The sequence below is a fragment of the Periophthalmus magnuspinnatus genome, chromosome 10 (genome assembly GCF_009829125.3).
Source record: "Periophthalmus magnuspinnatus isolate fPerMag1 chromosome 10, fPerMag1.2.pri, whole genome shotgun sequence".
Taxonomy (NCBI): Eukaryota; Metazoa; Chordata; class Actinopteri; order Gobiiformes; family Gobiidae; genus Periophthalmus; species Periophthalmus magnuspinnatus.
Window position 1 is genome coordinate 36,859,774 of NC_047135.1, and position 23,530 is coordinate 36,883,303.

Below are 23,530 nucleotides of genomic sequence, written 5' to 3' on the forward strand. Positions count from 1 at the left end.
GATCATGTGATCAGGACGCACATCATGTGATCAGGACACAGATCATGTGATCAGGACGCACATCATGTTCAGGCCGATACGACAGACAGACCTGAGACATCACAAACAGCAGATGAAACTGAACGGAGCCACTGAAGACGCGTAAAACTAAAAGAATGGCTCCACGTGCTTTAGATATGGAAACATTGATCCAGCTTTTTCAGTACCGAGACCATTATCAGTGCTTTTGGCTTGAAGTATTGGCCGATACTCGATATGAATCGATACCAGTGTAGGAACAGAGTTTGGTTCTTATTTCCTTAAAAGACAGTGAACTGATTCCATACTCAATCCAAAAAGTTCAGCCATAAACATTATTACAATTAAAGGCCCAGCCAGTTTTTCATTATCGGCACCAATATTTGATTTCAGTATCGGTGCATCCCTCATTGTAGAGGTGGGCGATATGCCAAAAATGTACTTAAGGATGGGTGATATATCGGTTCCAGTATTGGTATCAACCGATACCGATTATCATTCTTCAATAATGGTATTGGTTGATATCGATATTATTGATGTGCTTCCCTATTCTCTGGGTGCCCTTTCTGAACAGACGTCTGTGGCACAAACATGTGGCAAATGATTTTAAATCACACTTAAATACATTTTATTTTTACAAACATTTTGAAAAAGTGAAAACTTCCTTTGTGATCTTTAATTTTTGAATTGTGGGCCTTTCTATTGATCTTAAAGTTAAATATCAATATCAGCAAAATATCAGTTTATCAGCCACAGCACAGATCAAATAGAGGTCCATCCCTAAATGTGATGTCATGATTCCCTACAACAATTCTCTGTTCTCTGTTCTGTGGAGATGATGCTGGTGTTCAGGTGTGATGTTCAGGTGTGATGTTCAGGTGTGATGTTCAGGTGTGATGTCCAGGTGTGATTTTCAGGTGTGATGTTCAGGTGCGTTGTTTATGTGTGATGTTCAGGTGTGATGTTCAGGTGTGATGTGCAGGTGTGATGTTCAAGTGTGATGTGCAGGTGTGATGTTTAAGTGTGATGTTCAGGTGTGATGTGCAGGTGTGATGTTTAAGTGTGATGTTCAGGTGTGATGTGCAGGTGTGATGTTCAGGTGCAATGTTTAGGTGTGATGTGCAGGTGTGATGTTTAAGTGTGATGTTCAGGTGTGATGTGCAGGTGTGATGTTTAAGTGTGATGTTCAGGTGTGATGTGCAGGTGTGATGTTCAGGTGCAATGTTTAGGTGTGATGTGCAGGTGTGATGTTTAAGTGTGATGTTCAGGTGTGATGTGCAGGTGTGATGTTTAAGTGTGATGTTCAGGTGTGATGTGCAGGTGTGATGTTCAGGTGCAATGTTTAGGTGTGATGTGCAGGTGTGATGTTTAAGTGTGATGTGCAGGTGTGATGTTCAGGTGCAATGTTTAGGTGTGATGTGCAGGTGTGATGTTCAGGTGTGATGTTCAGGTGTGATGTGCAGGTGTGATGTGCAGGTGTGATGTGCAGGTGTGATGTGCAGGTGTGATGTTCAGGTGTGATGTTTAAGTGTGATGTTCAGGTGTGATGTTCAGGTGTGATGTGCAGGTGTGATGTTCAGGTGCAATGTTCAGGTGTGATGTTCAGGTGTGATGTTTAAGTGTGATGTGCAGGTGCAATGTTCAGGTGCAATGTTCAGGTGTGATGTTCAGGTGTGATGTGCAGGTGTGATGTTCAGGTGCAATGTTCAGGTGTGATGTTTAAGTGTGATGTTCAGGTGTGATGTGCAGGTGCAATGTTCAGGTGCAATGTCCAGGTGTGATGTTCAGGTGTGATGTGCAGGTGTGATGTTCAGGTGTGGTGTTCAGGTGCAATGTTCAGGTGTGATGTTTAAGTGTGATGTTCAGGTTTGATGTTCAGGTGTGGTGTTCAGGTGCGATGTGCAGGTGTGATATTTAAGTGTGATGTTCAGGTGTGATGTTCAGGTGTGATGTTCAGGTGTGATGTTTAAGTGTGATGTTCAGGTTTGATGTTCAGGTGTGATGTTCAGGTGCAATGTTCAGGTGTGATGTTCAGGTGTGATGTTCAGGTGTGATGTTTAAGTGTGATGTTCAGGTTTGATGTTCAGGTGTGATGTTCAGGTGTGATGTGCAGGTGTGATGTTCAGGTGCAATGTTCAGGTGTGATGTGCAGGTGTGATGTTTAAGTGTGATGTTCAGGTTTGATGTTCAGGTGTGATGTTCAGGTGTGATGTTCAGGTGCGATGTTCAGGTGCGATGTTCAGGTGTGATGTGCAGGTGTGATGTGCAGGTGTGATGTGCAGGTGTGATGTGCAGGTGTGATGTGCAGGTTTGATGTTCAGGTGCAATGTTCAGGTGTGATGTGCAGGTGTGATGTTTAAGTGTGATGTTCAGGTGTGATGTTCAGGTGTGATGTTCAGGTGCGATGTTCAGGTGCGATGTGCAGGTGCGATGTGCAGGTGTGATGTGCAGGTGTGATGTGCAGGTGTGATGTTCAGGTGCGATGTTCAGGTGTGATGTTTAAGTGTGATGTTCAGGTGCGATGTTCAGGTGCGATGTTCAGGTGTGATGTTTAAGTGTGATGTTCAGGTGCGATGTTCAGGTGTGATGTTCAGGTGTGATGTTTAAGTGTGATGTTCAGGTGCGATGTTCAGGTGCGATGTTCAGGTTTGATGTTCAGGTGTGATGTTCAGGTGTCGTGTTCAGGTGTCGTAATGCTATGGCTGATCAGTGGATCATGATCGATGATCCGAGCTCTTTCCTGGTGAGTCGTAAACAACTTCCTATGAGGATGGGTTACACTTATCGATTCTCTACTTCTTACTGGTGGGGTCAAAGGTCATGGCTGTTTCATAATTGTACCTTGCTGCTGCGGCGGACTCGAGCTCAAGGATGAGAGAAACAGAAAAGATGAAGATGTAGCTTCTGTCCCTGATTCAGAACTAACTGTAAGCTAACTGTAGTCCACACACCTTCCAGCGCTCTTCAGTCTGACCAGGTCCTGGACGTGGACGAGGTCATCTCAAAGTCTGCATTACATCGTCATTATATAATGGTAGAATCCAAAGCTTCTTTTGTACTGTGGCAGATGATCAGTTGCAGTGATCAAAGCTGGAGATGTGTTTCTTTGTTTCTGATGCTTCACTCCAGCCCACACATTACATTATTATATAACATATTACATATGCTGGTACACTGCTCTTCGGCTCTGGCAAAAACCCCAAATATAAAACACTGTAACAGGAAAAGTGATTATTTTGTCTACAAAACAAACAGTCTTAGTAAGATGAGGGAGTGTGAATGTCTGTGGTGAGGTGTGATTCTGGCTCTCCTGCTGACACAGAGAGAAGAGCACATACAGGGACCAGCTCCATCCCATTAAAGGAGGTGTAAACACTACAATCCTAACACAAGCAAAGAACAAATAGGACTAATTACATCAGACCAGGACTAAACGTGTGTGTTTTCAGAGCTACTTCCTAAAACTATTATTAGCAACGAGACAATAAAAACATAACCTTTCTACTTTGAAACTGAACCTGTTTGTCCTGGATTTATGAAACAAATTCTTGGATAAAAGAACTGGGTCGGTCAGGGCATTTGGCATGAAAACCCAATAGTATATTTAAACAGAAAAGAAGACACTATTTTTATGATATCCTTGTGTAAATATCTTAATAAAGCCCAAGTCTGAGGACAGCGGTGGAGTAACTGTCCCACAGAGGCCAGTTAGCAGGAGAAGTGCTGATGCAGCTCCCATTGATCCGCCCTGGTCCTGAAGGAGTGCTCCACCGAAGAGTGACAGGAGGGGACACAGGCCAAGAGCAAAACCTCCTTGTCTAATTAGTATTTTATACTTGTATTCGTTTAGTCAGAGAACATGAACTATAGCATCAGAACAGAACTTTAATGATGCAAATACACTGTTACCTTTTTATTGAATACCAACTCTATTTGGATAAACTTCTCACTTTGGCTGAGCTGAGTGCAGCCTCAGACCAACAGACACAGAGTGTTTATTGTATTTAATTATCAGATTGTGAGTACTACAGTTTCCCCAAAACATGCACAAAAATGAGAATCCTCCAGGTCCTTATGTCCTGACCGTGATACTAACGAGAGAGCGGGACATTTTCTGGATGCTGTGGTCACACACTGGGGTGATAGTTCGCCTCAGCGATACTGAAGGAAGTGTTGGCGGCAGAGGACAAATCCAACATTTTAAAGCTGCACTATGTAACTTTTCTGCTGTGTATTGGAAGTTCAGACAAAGCAGTGGCGTCTCCATGGAGATATGCAGGTAGTGGACCCTCCATCCTTTAAGGCAAACACAGTGTTGTTTTATGTTTGGTCTAAAAGTGTTGAAAGCGAACATGCAGTTATGAAATACACTATGTTATGTGCACACACGAGAGGATGGTTCGGAGCTTGTTGAGATCTGAGCGTCTCTGACGTCAGGGAGGTGTCCCCCGGTAATCACACGCCTAACACCGGGGTATTTTCCTGGGTGAATCCTCTTATTTGCTCCACTCAAAACAATCAGCTGTGCCGGAGTGTTTGAATGACAGAGGCAGGATAGAGGAGGCTGGTTAAGTGCTCTGAGTGAGCGCCATAATCACAGGTCTGGTAAAAGCACTCCTTTTCTCCTCCGCTCTCCTCCGAATGGGCTGCTCTCGATCTGCCTGACTCTCCCTCCCTCTCTCTGTCTGGTAATAGCTCTAGATTGAGTAATTGTGTGTTTGAGTGGAGCTACACTGCGGGGTGGAACCTGCAATCAGATACCCAGCGCTGTATCCCTCTCTCTCTCCATTCATGCTTCGGCGCTCTGATGCGTGCACCTGGCCCTCCCTCCGGTCCCGCGGTTCCCAACACCACTCCGCTCTCATCCCTCGTTCTTTCGCACAAAGCCTCGGAGAAAGGCCGGGGTCAGTAACAGCTGCGTGTCCCGCTGTAATTGATGTCATAGTTTCAATTTGAGCTGATTACAGTGTAGAGCTGCTTATCATGTGACCCGCAGTGGAATAACACACCACCGGGGAGCGCCACGCTGGTCCAGGGAGCGCCACGCCTGACTGCGTTTAACTGCGGCCGCTCCGGTTGGATCAGTGTGTCCACTGCTGCCTCCTCTGTTCATTCTTAATAGAGACGTAATGACAGAGGGGGAGCCGGGCCAGTGCCCGTGTCGCCGGGTTTAGGCAGTTTGTGGTTATTACTATCGCCGTCTGTCAACACTGTCTGCATCATTAACCTCCCATACGAGCGCACGTCAAAGTGTTTAGCTTCGAACAACACGAACAACTGCACCTCATCTGTGGAAATTACAGGTTCAACAAGGTTTAAATAGACTTTTGAATCAGTAAAAAGAGCTAACAGCACTACACGAGGCCTGGGCTAACAACACGAGGCCTGGGCTAACAACACGAGGCCTGGGCTAACAACACGAGGCCTGGGCTAACAGCACGAGGCCTGGACTAACAACACGAGGCCTGGGCTAACAGCACGAGGCCTGGACTAACAACAAGAGGCCTGGGCTAACAGAGCGAGGCCTGGGCTAACAGCACGAGGCCTGGACTAACAACACGAGGCCTGGACTAACAACACGAGGCCTGGACTAACAGCATGAGGCCTGGGCTAACAGCACGAGGCCTGGGCTAACAGCATGAGGCCTGGGCTAACAACACGAGGCCTGGGCTAACAGCACGAGGCCTGGACTAACAACACGAGGCCTGGGCTAACAACACGAGGCCTGGGCTAACAGCACGAGGCCTGGACTAACAACACGAGGCCTGGGCTAACAGCACGAGGCCTGGACTAACAACACGAGGCCAGGGCTAACAACACGAGGCCTGGGCTAACAACACAAGGCCTGGACTAACAACACGAGGCCTGGGCTAACAGCACGAGGCCTGGACTAACAACACGAGGCCTGGGCTAACAGCACGAGGCCTGGGCTAACAACACGAGGCCTGGGCTAATAGCACGAGGCCTGGGCTAAAAGCACTACACGAGGCCTGGGCTAACAACACGAGGCCTGGGCTAACAACACGAGGCCAGGGCTAACAGCATGAGGCCTGGACTAACAACACGAGGCCTGGGCTAACAGCACGAGGCCTGGGCTAACAGCACGAGGCCAGGGCTAACAACACGAGGCCTGGGCTAACAGCACGAGGCCTGGGCTAACAGCACGAGGCCTGGACTAACAACACGAGGCCTGGACTAACAGCACGAGGCCTGGACTAACAACACGAGGCCAGGGCTAACAACACGAGGCCTGGACTAACAACACGAGGCCTGGGCTAACAGCACGAGGCCTGGACTAACAACACGAGGCCAGGGCTAACAACACGAGGCCTGGGCTAACAACACAAGGCCTGGACTAACAACACGAGGCCAGGGCTAACAGCACGAGGCCTGGGCTAACAGCACAAGGCCAGGGCTAACAACACGAGGCCTGGGCTAACAGCACGAGGCCTGGGCTAACAACACGAGGCCTGGGCTAATAGCACGAGGCCTGGGCTAAAAGCACTACACGAGGCCTGGGCTAACAACACGAGGCCTGGGCTAACAACACGAGGCCAGGGCTAACAGCATGAGGCCTGGACTAACAACACGAGGCCTGGGCTAACAGCACGAGGCCTGGGCTAACAGCACGAGGCCAGGGCTAACAACACGAGGCCTGGGCTAACAGCACGAGGCCTGGGCTAACAGCACGAGGCCTGGGCTAACAGCACGAGGCCTGGGCTAACAGCACTACACGAGGCCTGGGCTAAAAGCACGAGGCCAGGGCTAACAACACGAGGCCCGGGCTAACAGCACGAGGCCTGGACTAACAACACGAGGCCTGGGCTAACAGCACGAGGCCTGGACTAACAACACGAGGCCTGGACTAACAACACGAGGCCTGGGCTAACAGCACGAGGCCTGGACTAACAACACGAGGCCTGGACTAACAACACGAGGCCTGGGCTAACAACACGAGGCCTGGGCTAACAGCACGAGGCCTGGGCTAACAGCACGAGGCCCGGACTAACAGCACGAGGCCCGGGCTAACAGCACGAGGCCCGGACTAACAGCACGAGGCCTGGACTAACAACACGAGGCCTGGGCTAACAGCACGAGGCCTGGACTAACAGCACGAGGCCTGGGCTAACAGCACGAGGCCTGGACTAACAACACGAGGCCTGGACTAACAACACGAGGCCTGGGCTAACAGCACGAGGCCTGGACTAACAACACGAGGCCTGGACTAACAGCACGAGGCCTGGGCTAACAACACGAGGCCTGGGCTAACAGCACGAGGCCTGGACTAACAACACGAGGCCTGGGCTAACAGCACGAGGCCTGGGCTAACAACACGAGGCCTGGACTAATAGCACGAGGCCTGGGCTAAAAGCACTACACGAGGCCTGGGCTAACAACACGAGGCCTGGGCTAACAACACGAGGCAAGGGCTAACAGCATGAGGCCTGGACTAACAACACGAGGCCTGGGCTAACAGCACGAGGCCTGGGCTAACAGCACGAGGCCAGGGCTAACAACACAAGGCCTGGGCTAACAGCACGAGGCCTGGGCTAACAGCACGAGGCCTGGGCTAACAGCACTACACGAGGCCTGGGCTAAAAGCACGAGGCCAGGGCTAACAACACGAGGCCTGGGCTAACAGCACGAGGCCTGGACTAACAACACGAGGCCTGGGCTAACAGCACGAGGCCTGGACTAACAACACGAGGCCTGGACTAACAACACGAGGCCTGGGCTAACAGCACGAGGCCTGGACTAACAACATGAGGCCTGGACTAACAACACGAGGCCAGGGCTAACAACATGAGGCCTGGACTAACAACACGAGGCCTGGGCTAACAGCACGAGGCCTGGACTAACAACACGAGGCCAGGGCTAACAACACGAGGCCTGGGCTAACAACACGAGGCCTGGGCTAACAGCACGAGGCCTGGGCTAACAGCACGAGGCCAGGGCTAACAACACGAGGCCTGGGCTAACAGCACGAGGCCTGGACTAACAACACGAGGCCTGGGCTAACAGCACGAGGCCTGGGCTAACAACACGAGGCCTGGGCTAATAGCACGAGGCCAGGGCTAACAGCACTACACGAGGCCTGGGCTAACAACACGAGGCCTGGGCTAACAACACGAGGCCAGGGCTAACAGCATGAGGCCTGGACTAACAACACGAGGCCTGGGCTAACAGCACGAGGCCTGGGCTAACAGCACGAGGCCAGGGCTAACAACACGAGGCCTGGGCTAACAGCACGAGGCCTGGGCTAACAGCACGAGGCCTGGACTAACAACACGAGGCCTGGACTAACAGCACGAGGCCTGGACTAACAACACGAGGCCAGGGCTAACAACACGAGGCCTGGACTAACAACACGAGGCCTGGGCTAACAGCACGAGGCCTGGACTAACAACACGAGGCCAGGGCTAACAACACGAGGCCTGGGCTAACAACACAAGGCCTGGACTAACAACACGAGGCCAGGGCTAACAGCACGAGGCCTGGGCTAACAGCACAAGGCCCGGACTAACAGCACGAGGCCTGGGCTAACAGCACGAGGCCTGGGCTAACAACACGAGGCCTGGGCTAATAGCACGAGGCCTGGGCTAAAAGCACTACACGAGGCCTGGGCTAACAACACGAGGCCTGGGCTAACAACACGAGGCCAGGGCTAACAGCATGAGGCCTGGACTAACAACACGAGGCCTGGGCTAACAGCACGAGGCCTGGGCTAACAGCACGAGGCCAGGGCTAACAACACGAGGCCTGGGCTAACAGCACGAGGCCTGGGCTAACAGCACGAGGCCTGGGCTAACAGCACGAGGCCTGGGCTAACAGCACTACACGAGGCCTGGGCTAAAAGCACGAGGCCAGGGCTAACAACACGAGGCCCGGGCTAACAGCACGAGGCCTGGACTAACAACACGAGGCCTGGGCTAACAGCACGAGGCCTGGACTAACAACACGAGGCCTGGACTAACAACACGAGGCCTGGGCTAACAGCACGAGGCCTGGACTAACAACACGAGGCCTGGACTAACAACACGAGGCCTGGGCTAACAACACGAGGCCTGGGCTAACAGCACGAGGCCTGGGCTAACAGCACGAGGCCCGGACTAACAGCACGAGGCCCGGGCTAACAGCACGAGGCCCGGACTAACAGCACGAGGCCTGGACTAACAACACGAGGCCTGGGCTAACAGCACGAGGCCTGGACTAACAGCACGAGGCCTGGGCTAACAGCACGAGGCCTGGACTAACAACACGAGGCCTGGACTAACAACACGAGGCCTGGGCTAACAGCACGAGGCCTGGACTAACAACACGAGGCCTGGACTAACAGCACGAGGCCTGGGCTAACAACACGAGGCCTGGGCTAACAGCACGAGGCCTGGACTAACAACACGAGGCCTGGGCTAACAGCACGAGGCCTGGGCTAACAACACGAGGCCTGGACTAATAGCACAAGGCCTGGGCTAAAAGCACTACACGAGGCCTGGGCTAACAACACGAGGCCTGGGCTAACAACACGAGGCCAGGGCTAACAGCATGAGGCCTGGACTAACAACACGAGGCCTGGGCTAACAGCACGAGGCCTGGGCTAACAGCACGAGGCCAGGGCTAACAACACAAGGCCTGGGCTAACAGCACGAGGCCTGGGCTAACAGCACGAGGCCTGGGCTAACAGCACTACACGAGGCCTGGGCTAAAAGCACGAGGCCAGGGCTAACAACACGAGGCCTGGGCTAACAGCACGAGGCCTGGACTAACAACACGAGGCCTGGGCTAACAGCACGAGGCCTGGACTAACAACACGAGGCCTGGACTAACAACACGAGGCCTGGGCTAACAGCACGAGGCCTGGACTAACAACATGAGGCCTGGACTAACAACACGAGGCCAGGGCTAACAACATGAGGCCTGGACTAACAACACGAGGCCTGGGCTAACAGCACGAGGCCTGGACTAACAACACGAGGCCAGGGCTAACAACACGAGGCCTGGGCTAACAACACGAGGCCTGGGCTAACAGCACGAGGCCTGGGCTAACAGCACGAGGCCAGGGCTAACAACACGAGGCCTGGGCTAACAGCACGAGGCCTGGACTAACAACACGAGGCCTGGGCTAACAGCACGAGGCCTGGGCTAACAACACGAGGCCTGGGCTAATAGCACGAGGCCAGGGCTAAAAGCACTACACGAGGCCTGGGCTAACAACACGAGGCCTGGGCTAACAACACGAGGCCAGGGCTAACAGCATGAGGCCTGGACTAACAACACGAGGCCTGGGCTAACAGCACGAGGCCAGGGCTAACAACACGAGGCCAGGGCTAACAGCACGAGGCCTGGGCTAACAGCACGAGGCCTGGGCTAACAGCACTACACGAGGCCTGGGCTAAAAGCACGAGGCCAGGGCTAACAACACGAGGCCAGGGCTAACAGCACGAGGCCTGGACTAACAACACGAGACCTGGGCTAACAGCACGAGGCCTGGGCTAACAACACGAGGCCTGGGCTAAAAGCACGAGGCCTGGGCTAACAGCACGAGGCCTGGGCTAACAGCACAAGGCCTGGGCTAACAACACGAGGCCTGGGCTAACAGCACGAGGCCTGGGTTAACATCACTACTTGAGGTCAGGGCTAACAGCACAAGGCCTGGGCTAAAAGCACGAGGCCTGGGCTAAAAGCGCTACACGAGGCCTGATTTTTCCTGATTTTTCCTGGCTGAGTGGCAACACTCATGCCTCAAAGCAAGAAGGTTTGGTTGATCCCCGGGTCGCCCAGGCCTTTCTGTGTGGAGTTTTTCATGTTTCTCCTCGTGTCTGGATGGGTTTCCTCCGGGTACTCCGGTTTCCCCCATCAATTGAATTGAATTGGGCTAACAGCACTACTCGAGGCCAGGGCTAACAGCACGAGGCCTGGGCTAACAGCACTACTCGAGGCCAGGGCTAACAGGATGAGGCTTGAGCTAAAAGCACAAGGCTTGGGCTAACAGCACGAGGCCTTGGCTAACAGCACTACTCGAGGCCAGGGCTAACAACACGAGGCCAGGGCTAACAACACGAGGTCTGGATTAAAAGCATTACATGAGGACAGGGCTAACAACACGAGGCCAGGGCTAACAACACGAGGCCAGGGCTAACAGCACGAGGCCTGGACTAAAAGCATTACATGAGGACAGGGCTAACAGCACAAGGCCTGGGCTAACAGCACTACTTGAGGCCAGGGCTAACAACACGAGGTCTGGGCTAACAACATGAGGCCTGGGCTAACAGCACGAGGTCTGGGCTAACAGCACGAGGACTGGGCTAACAGCACTACACGAGGCCAGGGCTAACAGCACGAGGCCTGGGCTAACAGCACTACATGAGGCCTGAGCTAACAGCACTACACGAGGCCTGGGCTAACAGCACAAGGCCTGGGCTAACAGCACAAGGCCTGGGCTAACAGCACGAGGCCTGGGCTAACAACACGAGGTCAGGGCTAACAGCATGAGGTCTGGGCTAAAAGCACGAGGACTGGGCTAACAGCACTACACGAGGCCAGGGCTAACAGCACGAGGTCTAGGCTAACAGCACGAGGTCTGGGCTAACAGCACTACACAAGGCCAGGGCTAACAGCACGAGGCCTGGGCTAACAGCACTACACGAGGCCTGGGCTAAAAGCACGAGGCCAGGGCTAACAACACGAGGCCAGGGCTAACAGCACGAGGCCTGGACTAACAACACGAGACCTGGGCTAACAGCACGAGGCCTGGGCTAACAACACGAGGCCTGGGCTAAAAGCACGAGGCCTGGGCTAACAGCACGAGGCCTGGGCTAACAGCACAAGGCCTGGGCTAACAACACGAGGCCTGGGCTAACAGCACGAGGCCTGGGTTAACATCACTACTTGAGGTCAGGGCTAACAGCACAAGGCCTGGGCTAAAAGCACGAGGCCTGGGCTAAAAGCACGAGGCCTGGGCTAACAGCACGAGGCCTGGGCTAACAGCACAAGGCCTGGGCTAACAACACGAGGCCTGGGCTAACAGCACGAGGCCTGGGTTAACATCACTACTTGAGGTCAGGGCTAACAGCACAAGGCCTGGGCTAAAAGCACGAGGCCTGGGCTAAAAGCGCTACACGAGGCCTGATTTTTCCTGATTTTTCCTGGCTGAGTGGCAACACTCATGCCTCACAGCAAGAAGGTTTGGTTGATCCCCGGGTCGCCCAGGCCTTTCTGTGTGGAGTTTTTCATGTTTCTCCTCGTGTCTGGATGGGTTTCCTCCGGGTACTCCGGTTTCCCCCATCAATTGAATTGAATTGGGCTAACAGCACTACTCGAGGCCAGGGCTAACAGCACGAGGCCTGGGCTAACAGCACTACTCGAGGCCAGGGCTAACAGGATGAGGCTTGAGCTAAAAGCACAAGGCTTGGGCTAACAGCATGAGGCCTTGGCTAACAGCACTACTCGAGGCCAGGGCTAACAACACGAGGCCAGGGCTAACAACACGAGGCCAGGGCTAACAGCACGAGGCCTGGACTAAAAGCATTACATGAGGACAGGGCTAACAGCACAAGGCCTGGGCTAACAGCACTACTTGAGGCCAGGGCTAACAACACGAGGTCTGGGCTAACAACATGAGGCCTGGGCTAACAGCACGAGGTCTGGGCTAACAGCACGAGGACTGGGCTAACAGCACTACACGAGGCCAGGGCTAACAGCACGAGGCCTGGGCTAACAGCACTACATGAGGCCTGGGCTAACAGCACAAGGCCTGGGCTAACAGCACAAGGCCTGGGCTAACAGCACGAGGCCTGGGCTAATAACACGAGGTCAGGGCTAACAGCATGAGGTCTGGGCTAAAAGCACGAGGACTGGGCTAACAGCACTACACAAGGCCAGGGCTAACAGCACGAGGTCTAGGCTAACAGCACGAGGTCTGGGCTAACAGCACTACACAAGGCCAGGGCTAACAGCACGAGGCCTGGGCTAACAGCACTACATGAGGCCAGGGCTAACAACACAAGGCTTGGATTAAAAGCACTACACAAGGCCAGAGCTAACAACAGGATGCCAGGGCTAACAACATGAGGCCTGGTCTAACAGCACTACACAAGGCCAGGGCTAACAGCAAGAGGCCTGGGCTAACAACACAAGGTCTGGGCTAAAAGCACGAGGCCTGGGCTAACAGGACTACACGAGGTCAGGGCTAACAGCAAGAGGCCTGGGCTAACAGCACAAGGTCTGGGATAAAAGCATGAGGCCTGGGCTAAAAGCACAACACAAGGCCTGGGCTAACAGCACGAGGTCTGGGCCAACAGCACAAGGTCTGGGATAAAAGCATGAGGCCTGGGCTAAAAGCACAACACGAGGCCTGGGCTAACAGCACGAGGTCTGGGCTAACAGGACGAGGTCTGAATTAAAAGCACTACACAAGGCCAGGGCTAACAACACGAGGCCAGGGCTAACAACACGAGGCCAGGGCTAACAGCACGAGGCCTGGACTAAAAGCATTACATGAGGACAGAGCTAACAGCACAAGGCCTGGGCTAACAGCACTACTCGAGGCCAGGGCTAACAACACGAGGTCTGGGCTAACAGCACTACATAAGGCCTGTGCTAACAGCACGAGGCCTGGGCTAACAGCACGAGGCCTGGGCTAAAAGCATGAGGACTGGGCTAACAGCACTACACGAGGCCAGGGCTAACAGCACGAGGTCTGGGCTAACAGCACGAGGTCTGGGCTAACAGCACTACACAAGGCCAGGGCTAACAGCACGAGGCCTGGGCTAACAGCACTACATGAGGCCATGGCTAACAACACAAGGCCTGGATTAAAAGCACTACACAAGGCCAGAGCTAACAACAGGATGCCAGGGCTAACAACACGAGGCCTGGGCTAAAAGCACTACATGAGGCCTGGTCTAACAGCACTACACGAGGCCAGGGCTAACAGCAAGAGGCCTGGGCTAACAACACAAGGCCTGGGCTAAAAGCACGAGGCCTGGGCTAACAGGACTACACGAGGTCAGGGCTAACAGCAAGAGGCCTGGGCTAACAGCACAAGGTCTGGGATAAAAGCATGAGGCCTGGGCTAAAAGCACAACACGAGGCCTGGGCTAACAGCACGAGGTCTGGGCTAACAGGACGAGGCCTGGGCTAAAAGCACTACACGAGACCAAGGCTAACAGCACGAGGCCTGGGCTAATAGCACTACACGAGGCCTGGGCTAACAGCACTACTTGAGGCCATGGTTAACAGCACGAGACCTGGGCTAACAGCACGAGGCCTAGGCTAAAAATATGCGGTCTGGGCTAAAAGCACAAGGCCTGGGCTAACAGCACTACATGAGGCCTGGGCTAACAGCACAAGGCCTTGGCTAACAGCACAAGGCCTTGGCTAACAGCACGAGGCCTGGGCTAAAAGCACTACACGAGGCCTGGGCTAACAGCACAAGGCCTTGGCTAACAGCACAAGGCCTTGGCTAACAGCACAAGGCCTTGGCTAACAGCACAAGGCCTGGACTAAAAGCACGAGGCCTTGGATATAAGTACAAGGACTGGGCTAACAGCACGAGGTCTGGGCTAACAGGACAAGGCCTGGGCTAAAAGCACTACTTGAGGCCAGGGCTAACAGCACGAGGCCTGAGCTAAAATCATGAGGCCTTGTATAAAAGCACAAGGCTCTTTGATACAGGCCGATATTGACATTTTATCAGTGTTCACCTCTACAAAAGTTCTGTAGTACTGTGAAAGGTTTAATCTCTGTATTGTACTTCATTTTCTACATTACTACATATAGACAATATATACAAATATAAACCACAAAAGGAAGTCATAGTACTTCCATACCTACATACACGCTTACCTGCACATGCAAATCTCCGCACACAGAGCACAGACGGGGGCAGAGACACATCACTGTAATAAACTTAATGGGCCAGTTTCATTAAATAAACAATGTGCCTCCTTCAGAAAAGTGTCACAGCTTCAGCTTTTCCGCACTGTAAGTGTTAAAATAAGACTTATCTTCTGCACACGGATAACACACACACCAATAACACACGCATGAATGACACACACCAATAACACACACACAAATAACACACACGAATAACACACACAGCAGTACAGTACTTATTGTCTCAGGAGTACACAGCACTTTTAAAACACGTCTGGATCTCATATTTTAACACAGTGGGAAAAACCCTCAGCACCAGTTTGTGATCAGCGCTGGAGGTAAAAACAGACAACGGCTCTGTCCAAAGAGGCTCTGTCCAAAGAGGCTCTGTCCAAAGAGGCTCTGTCCAAAGAGGCTCTGTCCAAAGAGGCTCTGTCCGAAAAGGCTCTGTCTCAGGGGCTGGGGATGCCACTCTGACTGAGGGGCTGGTTGTGGCTCTGTCTGGGGGGGCTGGTTGTGGCTCTGTTGGGGGGGCTGGTTGCGGCTCTGTCTGGGGGGGGCTGGTTGTGGCTCTGTCTGGGGGGCTGGTTGTGGTTCTGTTGGGGGGGCTGGTTGCGGCTCTGTCTGGGGGGCTGGTTGTGGCTCTGTTGGGGGGGCTGGTTGTGACTCTGTCTGGGGGGGGCTGGTTGTGGCTCTGTTGGGGGGCTGGTTGTGGCTCTGTCTGGGGGGCTGGTTGTGGCTCTGTCTGGGGCCTGGTTGTGGCTCTGTCTGGGGGGGGCTGGTTGTGGCTCTGTCTGGGGGGGGCTGGTTGTGGCTCTGTCTGGGGGGCTGGTTGTGGCTCTGTTGGGGGGGGCTAGTTGTGGCTCTGTCTGGGGGGCTAGTTGTGGCTCTGTCTGGGGGGCTGGTTGTGGCTCTGTTGGGGGGGGCTGGTTGTGGCTCTGTCTGGGGGGCTGGTTGTGGCTCTGTCTGGGGGGCTGGTTGTGGCTCTGTTGGGGGGGGGGGGGGGTTGGGGGCGTGCCACATTCTTCCTCTTTCTCTGTCATTTTCCTGACCCCCTCATTACATCATCAGGTGAACTCTCCTGTTGCCACAAAATGTGAGACCGACGATGAGAGAAAGACCCCGAGGTGCAGACCACAGTGAGGCTTTGAGACGGAGGGAAACATTTCACACATCGGGCTCTGCAGGTGAACAGTTGTTAAGTGTGATGTCACTTCTGGGTCGGTAGCTTTGTGGCAAAAAAAACAAAAAAAAAAAAACATGCAGAAATCAGCCGTAAATTTGGACCTGGAAGTGACATCATCACTGAAGAACTGTATAGGACAGCAACATTAACCACAGTATTCTTCACATTTTAACTTGAAGATGTTATTTAAATATCATTTAAACACTTTAATAAATGTTAATAACATATAAATAAATGAACATATGTCATTTATAATATTTAGCCGTGCGAGTGTAAAAAATCTACTTATACAGATACATTTATTACACCGTTTACAGCACATCTCTGTGTCTGATGATCCAGGTGTGTGTGCAGCTGTCACGCTCCGCCTCCTTCTGTGTCCTGAGACCCATGTGACCTGCTGTTCCCACGGTAACCCGAAGCCACCTGCCATTTGTCAAAACTGATTATTTTAGGAGCTGCGCTAAATTAGAAAAGTGGTATTCTGTCACAGAACACTGTGTGTGAGCTGCGTACTACAGCACGAGTGCGGCAAACTTTAATTATGATGATTAATCAGCGTTACTCCCCTTTAAACATTATGCTTTAATCAATAACTCCACTTATTCAAAGCCAAAACAATTACACTTTATTTGCATATCATTAAAGTAAACGATCTGCTCCTTTTTACACATTTACAGCACATGAAACCTTCAGCTTCTTCATTCAGAATGTAGAACATTTTACTATTTCATATTTGGTCGTTTACATTTATGGCGTCGTATTTAAAGTCATTTTAATTTAGCCGCTTCAGTCTGAGAGGAAACGCTGGAGCGCTGCCGACGTGGCACATTCTTCTACCAAAAACAAACCCAAACGCACCTGACCCTCACACCAACACGCTCACAAACACCAGGCCGGGCTCCACGTCCCCGACACCTGTGTGTGTTTGACCAGAGACCTTTAAACTACATATATATGTACATATATGTACATATATATGTACATATATGTACATATATATGTACATACTTCCAAAGGCATCACAGAATCACAATATTCACATCTCTGCTGAAGACACTCAGTGGTAAATGTAACTTATATCTAAGATAATTTAAAAAAAAATGAGGAAGCTGAACTTAAAGCTGTGATTTTAAAATCCCTCCTTAACCCTTTGTTTAAATATCCTAAATGTCTCCATTAAGTTTTTTGACTGGAGTCATTTAAATCCATATTGTCCTGCCCCAAATTTCAGCTCATTTGAGCTTAAAAAACACAAATTCAATGAATGACCAATGAGACAAAACAACAACTGATCTCAGCGTCATCTCCACAAAGAGCTCCAGGTTTACTCTACTCCTTTAAACCCCGAGACAGTTTAAACCCCGAGACGTTTAAACTCTGAGACGTTTAAACCCCGAGACCGTTTAAACCCCGAGACCGTTTAAACCCTGAGACCGTTTAAACCCCGAGACTTTTAAACCCCGAGACGTTTAAACCCCGAGACGTTTAAACCCCGAGACGTTTAAACCCCGAGACGTTTAAACCCCGAGACGTTTAAACTCCGAGACGTTTAAACCCCGAGACCGTTTAAACCCCGAGACTTTTAAACCCCGAGATGTTTAAACCCCGAGACGTTTAAACTCCGAGACGTTTAAACTCCGAGACGTTTAAACCCCGAGACGTTTAAAATCCGAGACCTTTAAACTCCGAGACGTTTAAACTTTGAGACTGAGGTCTGCATTAAAGGTGTAGATAAAGTGAATTAGGCTTAAGTTTTTGGGCATAGATCCTTTCTCTGTACAGTGAGCACACAGAGGGACGGGGGACAGTGAGCACACAGAGGGACGGGGGACAGTGAGCACACAGAGGGACGGGGGACAGTGAGCACACAGAGGGACGGGGGACAGTGAGCACACAGAGGGACAGGGGACAGTGAGCACACAGGGTGACAGTGAGCACACAGAGGGACGGGGGACAGTGAGCACACAGAGGGACGGGGGACAGTGAGCACACAGAGGGACGGGGGACAGTGAGCACACAGAGGGACGGGGGACAGTGAGCACACAGAGGGACGGGGGACAGTGAGCACACAGAGGGACGGGGACAGTGAGCACACAGAGGGACGGGGGACAGTGAGCACACAGAGGGACGGGGGACAGTGAGCACACAGAGGGACGGGGGACAGTGAGCACACAGAGGGACGGGGGACAGTGAGCACACAGAGGGACAGGGGACAGTGAGCACACAGGGTGACAGTGAGCACACAGAGGGACGGGGGACAGTGAGCACACAGAGGGACGGGGGACAGTGAGCACACAGAGGGACGGGGGACAGTGAGCACACAGAGGGACGGGGGACAGTGAGCACACAGAGGGACGGGGGACAGTGAGCACACAGAGAGACGGGGGACAGTGAGCACACAGGGGGACAGTGAGCACACAGGGGGACAGGGGGACAGTACACATTGGTTTGGTCATTTGATTTCTCTGTACTTGATTTAAGATTAGGTTCTATATTATTGTCCCTATGGAGGACATTATCAGTAAAACATAATTGGAGCCTTAACGGTGAAACTGGACGCAGCCATGTCCAGCTCGGTATAATCACCGAGCGGAGCCCTGACGCCTCTGGCTGGTGTCGGCCTAAATGTCCCTGTCAGGCCTGTGCTGGCTCCCTGCCTGCGCTCTCAGCTGCTCTCAGTCCCCAGTGTCCTCAGCCCTAAACAGATCCAGTTGCTGCTACTCAGCTCCAGCGGTGGGCCAATCTGGCTGAGTAATGAACACATTCCCTAATAGAAGAAGCTCTTCTCCCGCCTGAGTCGGCACGTTTGTTTGAATGATATTTACTGGCTCCTCTGACTCCATCTCTGTTTTAGCATGTTCTCCTCAGCAGTTCTTGTCAGGATCCTTCACACACTCTCACTTCTCTCTATTCTCAGCCATTCACCAACTGTTTCCTTTGCTTCTCTGTCTTCATTATGTTTCCTCTATTAAAAGCATTTACGATTCAAACAGCAACTGTTGCGCAATTTATTTACAGTATCGTCTAATCACATGACTGCGTATTTTAGTCAAATCACTATTTCCTTTGTCAAAGCACTGACGTATTTGACTGGGAAGGACAATGACTGTGTCTTTAACAGACAATAGGCCTAAGGCCTTGGTGTAAGAGTCAGAATGCAGCGCGGCACGTGAGGTCAGTCATCACCACGGCGACAACAAGGTCAAAGGGCACACATGTTTAGGCTTTCTTAAACTGGGCTAATCTTTTCTCAAACCCAACAGGATCCCAACCACAGGGTGCACAGTTCCACCCTTTTATCACAATGATGTTAGCATGTACCAAAAGAGAACACAAAAGACCAGCTCTGAGTGTTGTCAGCACTTACCAGCCCATCACAGTTGCTGAGGGCCACGGTGGCCCCGGGCGAGTCCGTAACGTCCCCCACGTACAGGCACCGGTCATGCAGAGGCTCCGTGTGCCGAATGCTGTCGCTGTCATCGTGCCACTCCATCTTGGCTCCGGGGGCCACCAGCCTGGCGTTGTGACGCAGGCACAGGTGGAATTCCCGGCCGAAGACGGTGACATTGTAGTAAAGCTTTTCCCGGTTTGCGGCGGACTCCTGATCTTCCCACTCATCATTGCCTGCTCGTACCTCCCTCCTCCGGCGCCTACGGGGCTGCCCTCCCGCCAGGTGCTCAGCCGACACGGCGTGCGACAGGAAGCGGCCTTCTGCATCCACACTCACAGGCCTCACCAGTCCATACTCCCCCAGCACGTGCTGCAGGGAGTCTGGGGACACACAGGGGGGACAAGGGGAGGTGGGAAACAGGGGGGATGGGGGGGCAGGGGGACAGGTGAGGCAGGGGTACAGAGGGACAGGGGGGATGAGGGACAGGGGGGACAAGTGAGTCAGGGGATTGGAGGAACGGGGGACAGGTGAGGCAGGGAGATGGGGGGGACAAGGGGGACACGTGAGGCAGGGGCACAGGGGACGGGGGGACAGGGGAGACAGGTGAGGCAGGGGGATGGGGGGACAGAGGAGACAGGTGAGGCAGGGAGATGGGGGGACAGGTGAGGCAGGGGGATGGAGGGACAGGGGGACAGGTGCAGGGGAAGAGGAGTGAAATGGCACAAAGATGGTGGTTAGATAAATAAAGGAGAGTCACCACATGGGCCTGGTGTAAACACACGGGGCTGAACATCACCAAAGCTCCAGAGGATTCACCACAAACACTCTGCACAACTGTTTCATTTCTAAATCATGTTTTCATGCGCCCCACCATAAGCAAAAATAATGAAACTGTGGAGTAACCTTTAAACACACACACACACACACACTGAAGCACACTCAGCCCCACCCAGAAACCCAGAGGCGACCCCGGCGCTGGTGCGGCGCAGTGCGCGTTTGGAAACGGCAGCCTCAGCAGTGCGCGCTGCGCTCCTGACACCTCCTGTGCCCTTCCTCCGTCAACAGGAAAGCGCAGGATCTGAGCTCGAGAGAATCTGCCCCCAGAATATCACGGCTCACAATGTGAAAACTACCAGTCAAACTTCCATTTGTAAAGCCGCAGCTGCAGGTTTGAGCCACGGGAAAGGTTCACGTGTCACTGTGATACACGCGCCTGTGCACCTCGCGCGCACACAGACACTTAAAGGAGTCTCAGGAGCGGAGTCCAGGTGCCCTTGGACCAAACGCGTTATTTTAGTCCACATTATCACACATTAAGTTTTGTGTTAAACACACGCTTGTTTTTGGCTCTGTGCCTGGACTGATCGGATAATATGATCGGATAATCTGATTGGATAATAGTGAGATCAATGCGCTGACATCCGACTCCAGCGTCCTGTGACAGATCGATATCTGCGACAGATAATGTCAGCCCCGCAGACCCTGAAGCAGCGGCTCCTCCGGTGTTTTACACCAGAAACACCCGAGAAAGTGCCTCAACAACAGCGGAGCAGCAGCGCGGAGAAGTTGAGCCGCACAAAAGCCTGGCAGTGTTTTTCCACGAACAGAGCACAGACTCAGAGATAAGAACGTAAACACTGAGCACGTTTCTTACCGACGCTACTGGCGACGTAAAGGCCGCTGATGTGCAGCGCAAAGGCCGGTAGAACAATGAGCACTGTAAATCCAAGCGAGAGACCCATGGCAGCTCCGAACTGCGCAGGTGAGAGAGCGGGACTCCGGGCTCCAGTGTGGTGAAGTTCCCCGCCACGACAGCAACAGCACAGCAGCCCGCAACTAGACAAGTGCGCGGGGAGCGACGGCTCTCCTCCCCTCGCTCTCTCACTCTGTGCCTGCGAGTCTTCCTCTCCTCCTCCCGCTTCTCTCTCTCCTCCCTCAGACACTTTCACATTCACTCAACTCGAGCCCCCATCCTCTGACAAGTGTTCTTCACACAACGGCCGCTGTTTGGAGGAAAAACAGAAAAAAAACACAGAAAAAAACACAGAGAAAGACAGAGACGCGCTGCAGCCTCCGTGGACCCGCGGGAGAGAGCAGCTCCTCTCAGCGCCATGTGCGTTTACATCTATTACACTTCTGCAACTTTAAATGCATCCCGTCCAACACCAGCGTCCCGGTGTTAAACGACCCGTAGCGCCCCCTGTGGATCAGACGGAAAAGTGCGCGCAGCTCTCAAAGGCCTAAGAGACAAAAATGTAGAAGAAAAGAAGAAGAGAGACGTTAAACAGCCTCATTTAACCTCTGATCTCTCAAGGGTCATGACTATATGGCAAATATATTTAGAAATAATAACTCAGGCGTTTGTGGAAGTGTTTTAAACACAGCTGTAAAATATATAAATGATGAAATTAACCAGTATCTTCACACGGACAAAGCAAATGTTTGATCAGACTTTTACTGCATTTTCTTTAGCTCAGCATTCGCTCTCATTATTATGATTATGATTATGAATAAATCACAAAAGGCTTTAAGTGACTTTCCCATGTGAATCTGAACTGAACTTTAACCTCACTAAAGTTCATAGATCAGACCTGGACGACTGAGCCTTTACACGTCTCTCAAAAGTTTGACTTATTTTAGAGAAAAGATGAAGGTCAAACAAAGACTCTTCAGTCACATGACCCGTAAACATCACATGACCTCGTCACGTCACGTTCCAAACTCCATGTTTAACCTTAAACCCTTTTCTCTGTTTTCTTCTGTTTTCAGATGTAGATGTGATGACTTTGATAAGTGCAATATTATTTACAAGGAAAATACTGAACGAGAAGTTTAATGCAACAATGAGGAATTTTCACACTGCTGGTCTAAACTCAAATATATTTATATAGTTTTACACACACACACCCACACACCCACACACATAAATATGTGTGTGTGTGTGTGTATATATATATATATATATATATATATATATATATATATATATATATATATATATATATATATATATATATATATATATATATATATATATATATATATATATATTGAGTGATCCTGCATTTCATTTGAGGCCTGATGGACCCTTTTCATATCCCTGCTCATTATCTTAATTGTATATGCATTTTAATTATTTAATTAATTAATTAATTTAATTAATGCTTCTCATTTATCTTTTTAATTAAGGCAAGGGAAGTTTATTTGTACAGCACAATTCGTACACAAAGTAATTCAAAGTTCTTTACAGAATAAGAAAGACATTAAAATCACACAAATCAAAACATAAATAATCACAAATAATCATTATAAAATTAACATTAAAACAGAAGAGTAAAGTCGAGGCCTGTCTCACATTTTCAGGAAGATTGTTCCAGGTTTTAGCTGCATAAAACTGAAAGGCCGATTCCCCATGTTTAGTCCTGACTCTGGGCACCAGCAGGTAATTAATGCGTCTCATTTATCAAAAACAAAAACACAAAAAATGAAAATCAGAGGCAGGACCAGAGAATCACTTCCAATGTCATGGGCGTGTTTATGAAGTCATTTTGGGCCCGTTTATGAAGTAATTTAGGATCAATAGTGTTTAGTGAAGACATTTAAATAGTGTGATAATGGATACTATATTAATAATGTCATAGTAGATTATATGAAATGCGTGTTCCAAGTGAAAGTGTTCCGATTACAGGGGAATCACACTCCTCAGTTCCCGGTAAGGTCTATTCCAGAGACTGGAGAGGAGAATCTGACCGATAGTTGGGCCGCGGATTCAGGAGTAGCAGTGTAGTTTTCGTCCCAGTCACAGAACACTGGACCAGCTCTGTATCCTCCATTGGGCCTTTTGTAGACCTGGAGAAGGCATTTGGCCGTTTCCCTCATGGTGTCCTTTGGGCGGTGCTCCAGGAGTATGGGGTCCGGGGCCCTTCGCTAAGGGCTGTTCGGTCCATGCATGACCGGAGCAGGAGCTATGTTCATTGCTGGCAGTAAGTCAGACCTGTTCCCGGTGCATGTTGGACTCCGCCAGGGCTGCCCTTTGTCTGTTCATTATATTTATG

General features: G+C 51.4%; 1 protein-coding gene across 2 annotated transcripts in view; it reads right to left on the reverse strand.

The window, feature by feature from the left end:
- Positions 1 to 21,352, reverse strand: part of LOC117377400 (A disintegrin and metalloproteinase with thrombospondin motifs 2-like) — a 135,364-nt gene extending 114,012 nt beyond the window's left edge. For both annotated transcript variants that reach the window (XM_055224775.1, XM_055224774.1), the window contains exons 1-2: positions 21,130 to 21,352; positions 19,452 to 19,855 (exon numbers count right to left, since the gene is read on the reverse strand). In XM_055224775.1, the coding sequence (XP_055080750.1) occupies positions 19,452 to 19,855; positions 21,130 to 21,217 (492 nt within the window). In that variant the 5' untranslated portion in view covers positions 21,218 to 21,352. The remainder of the gene's footprint in view (positions 1 to 19,451; positions 19,856 to 21,129) is intronic.
- Between the last annotated feature and the right edge of the window lie 2,178 nt (positions 21,353 to 23,530).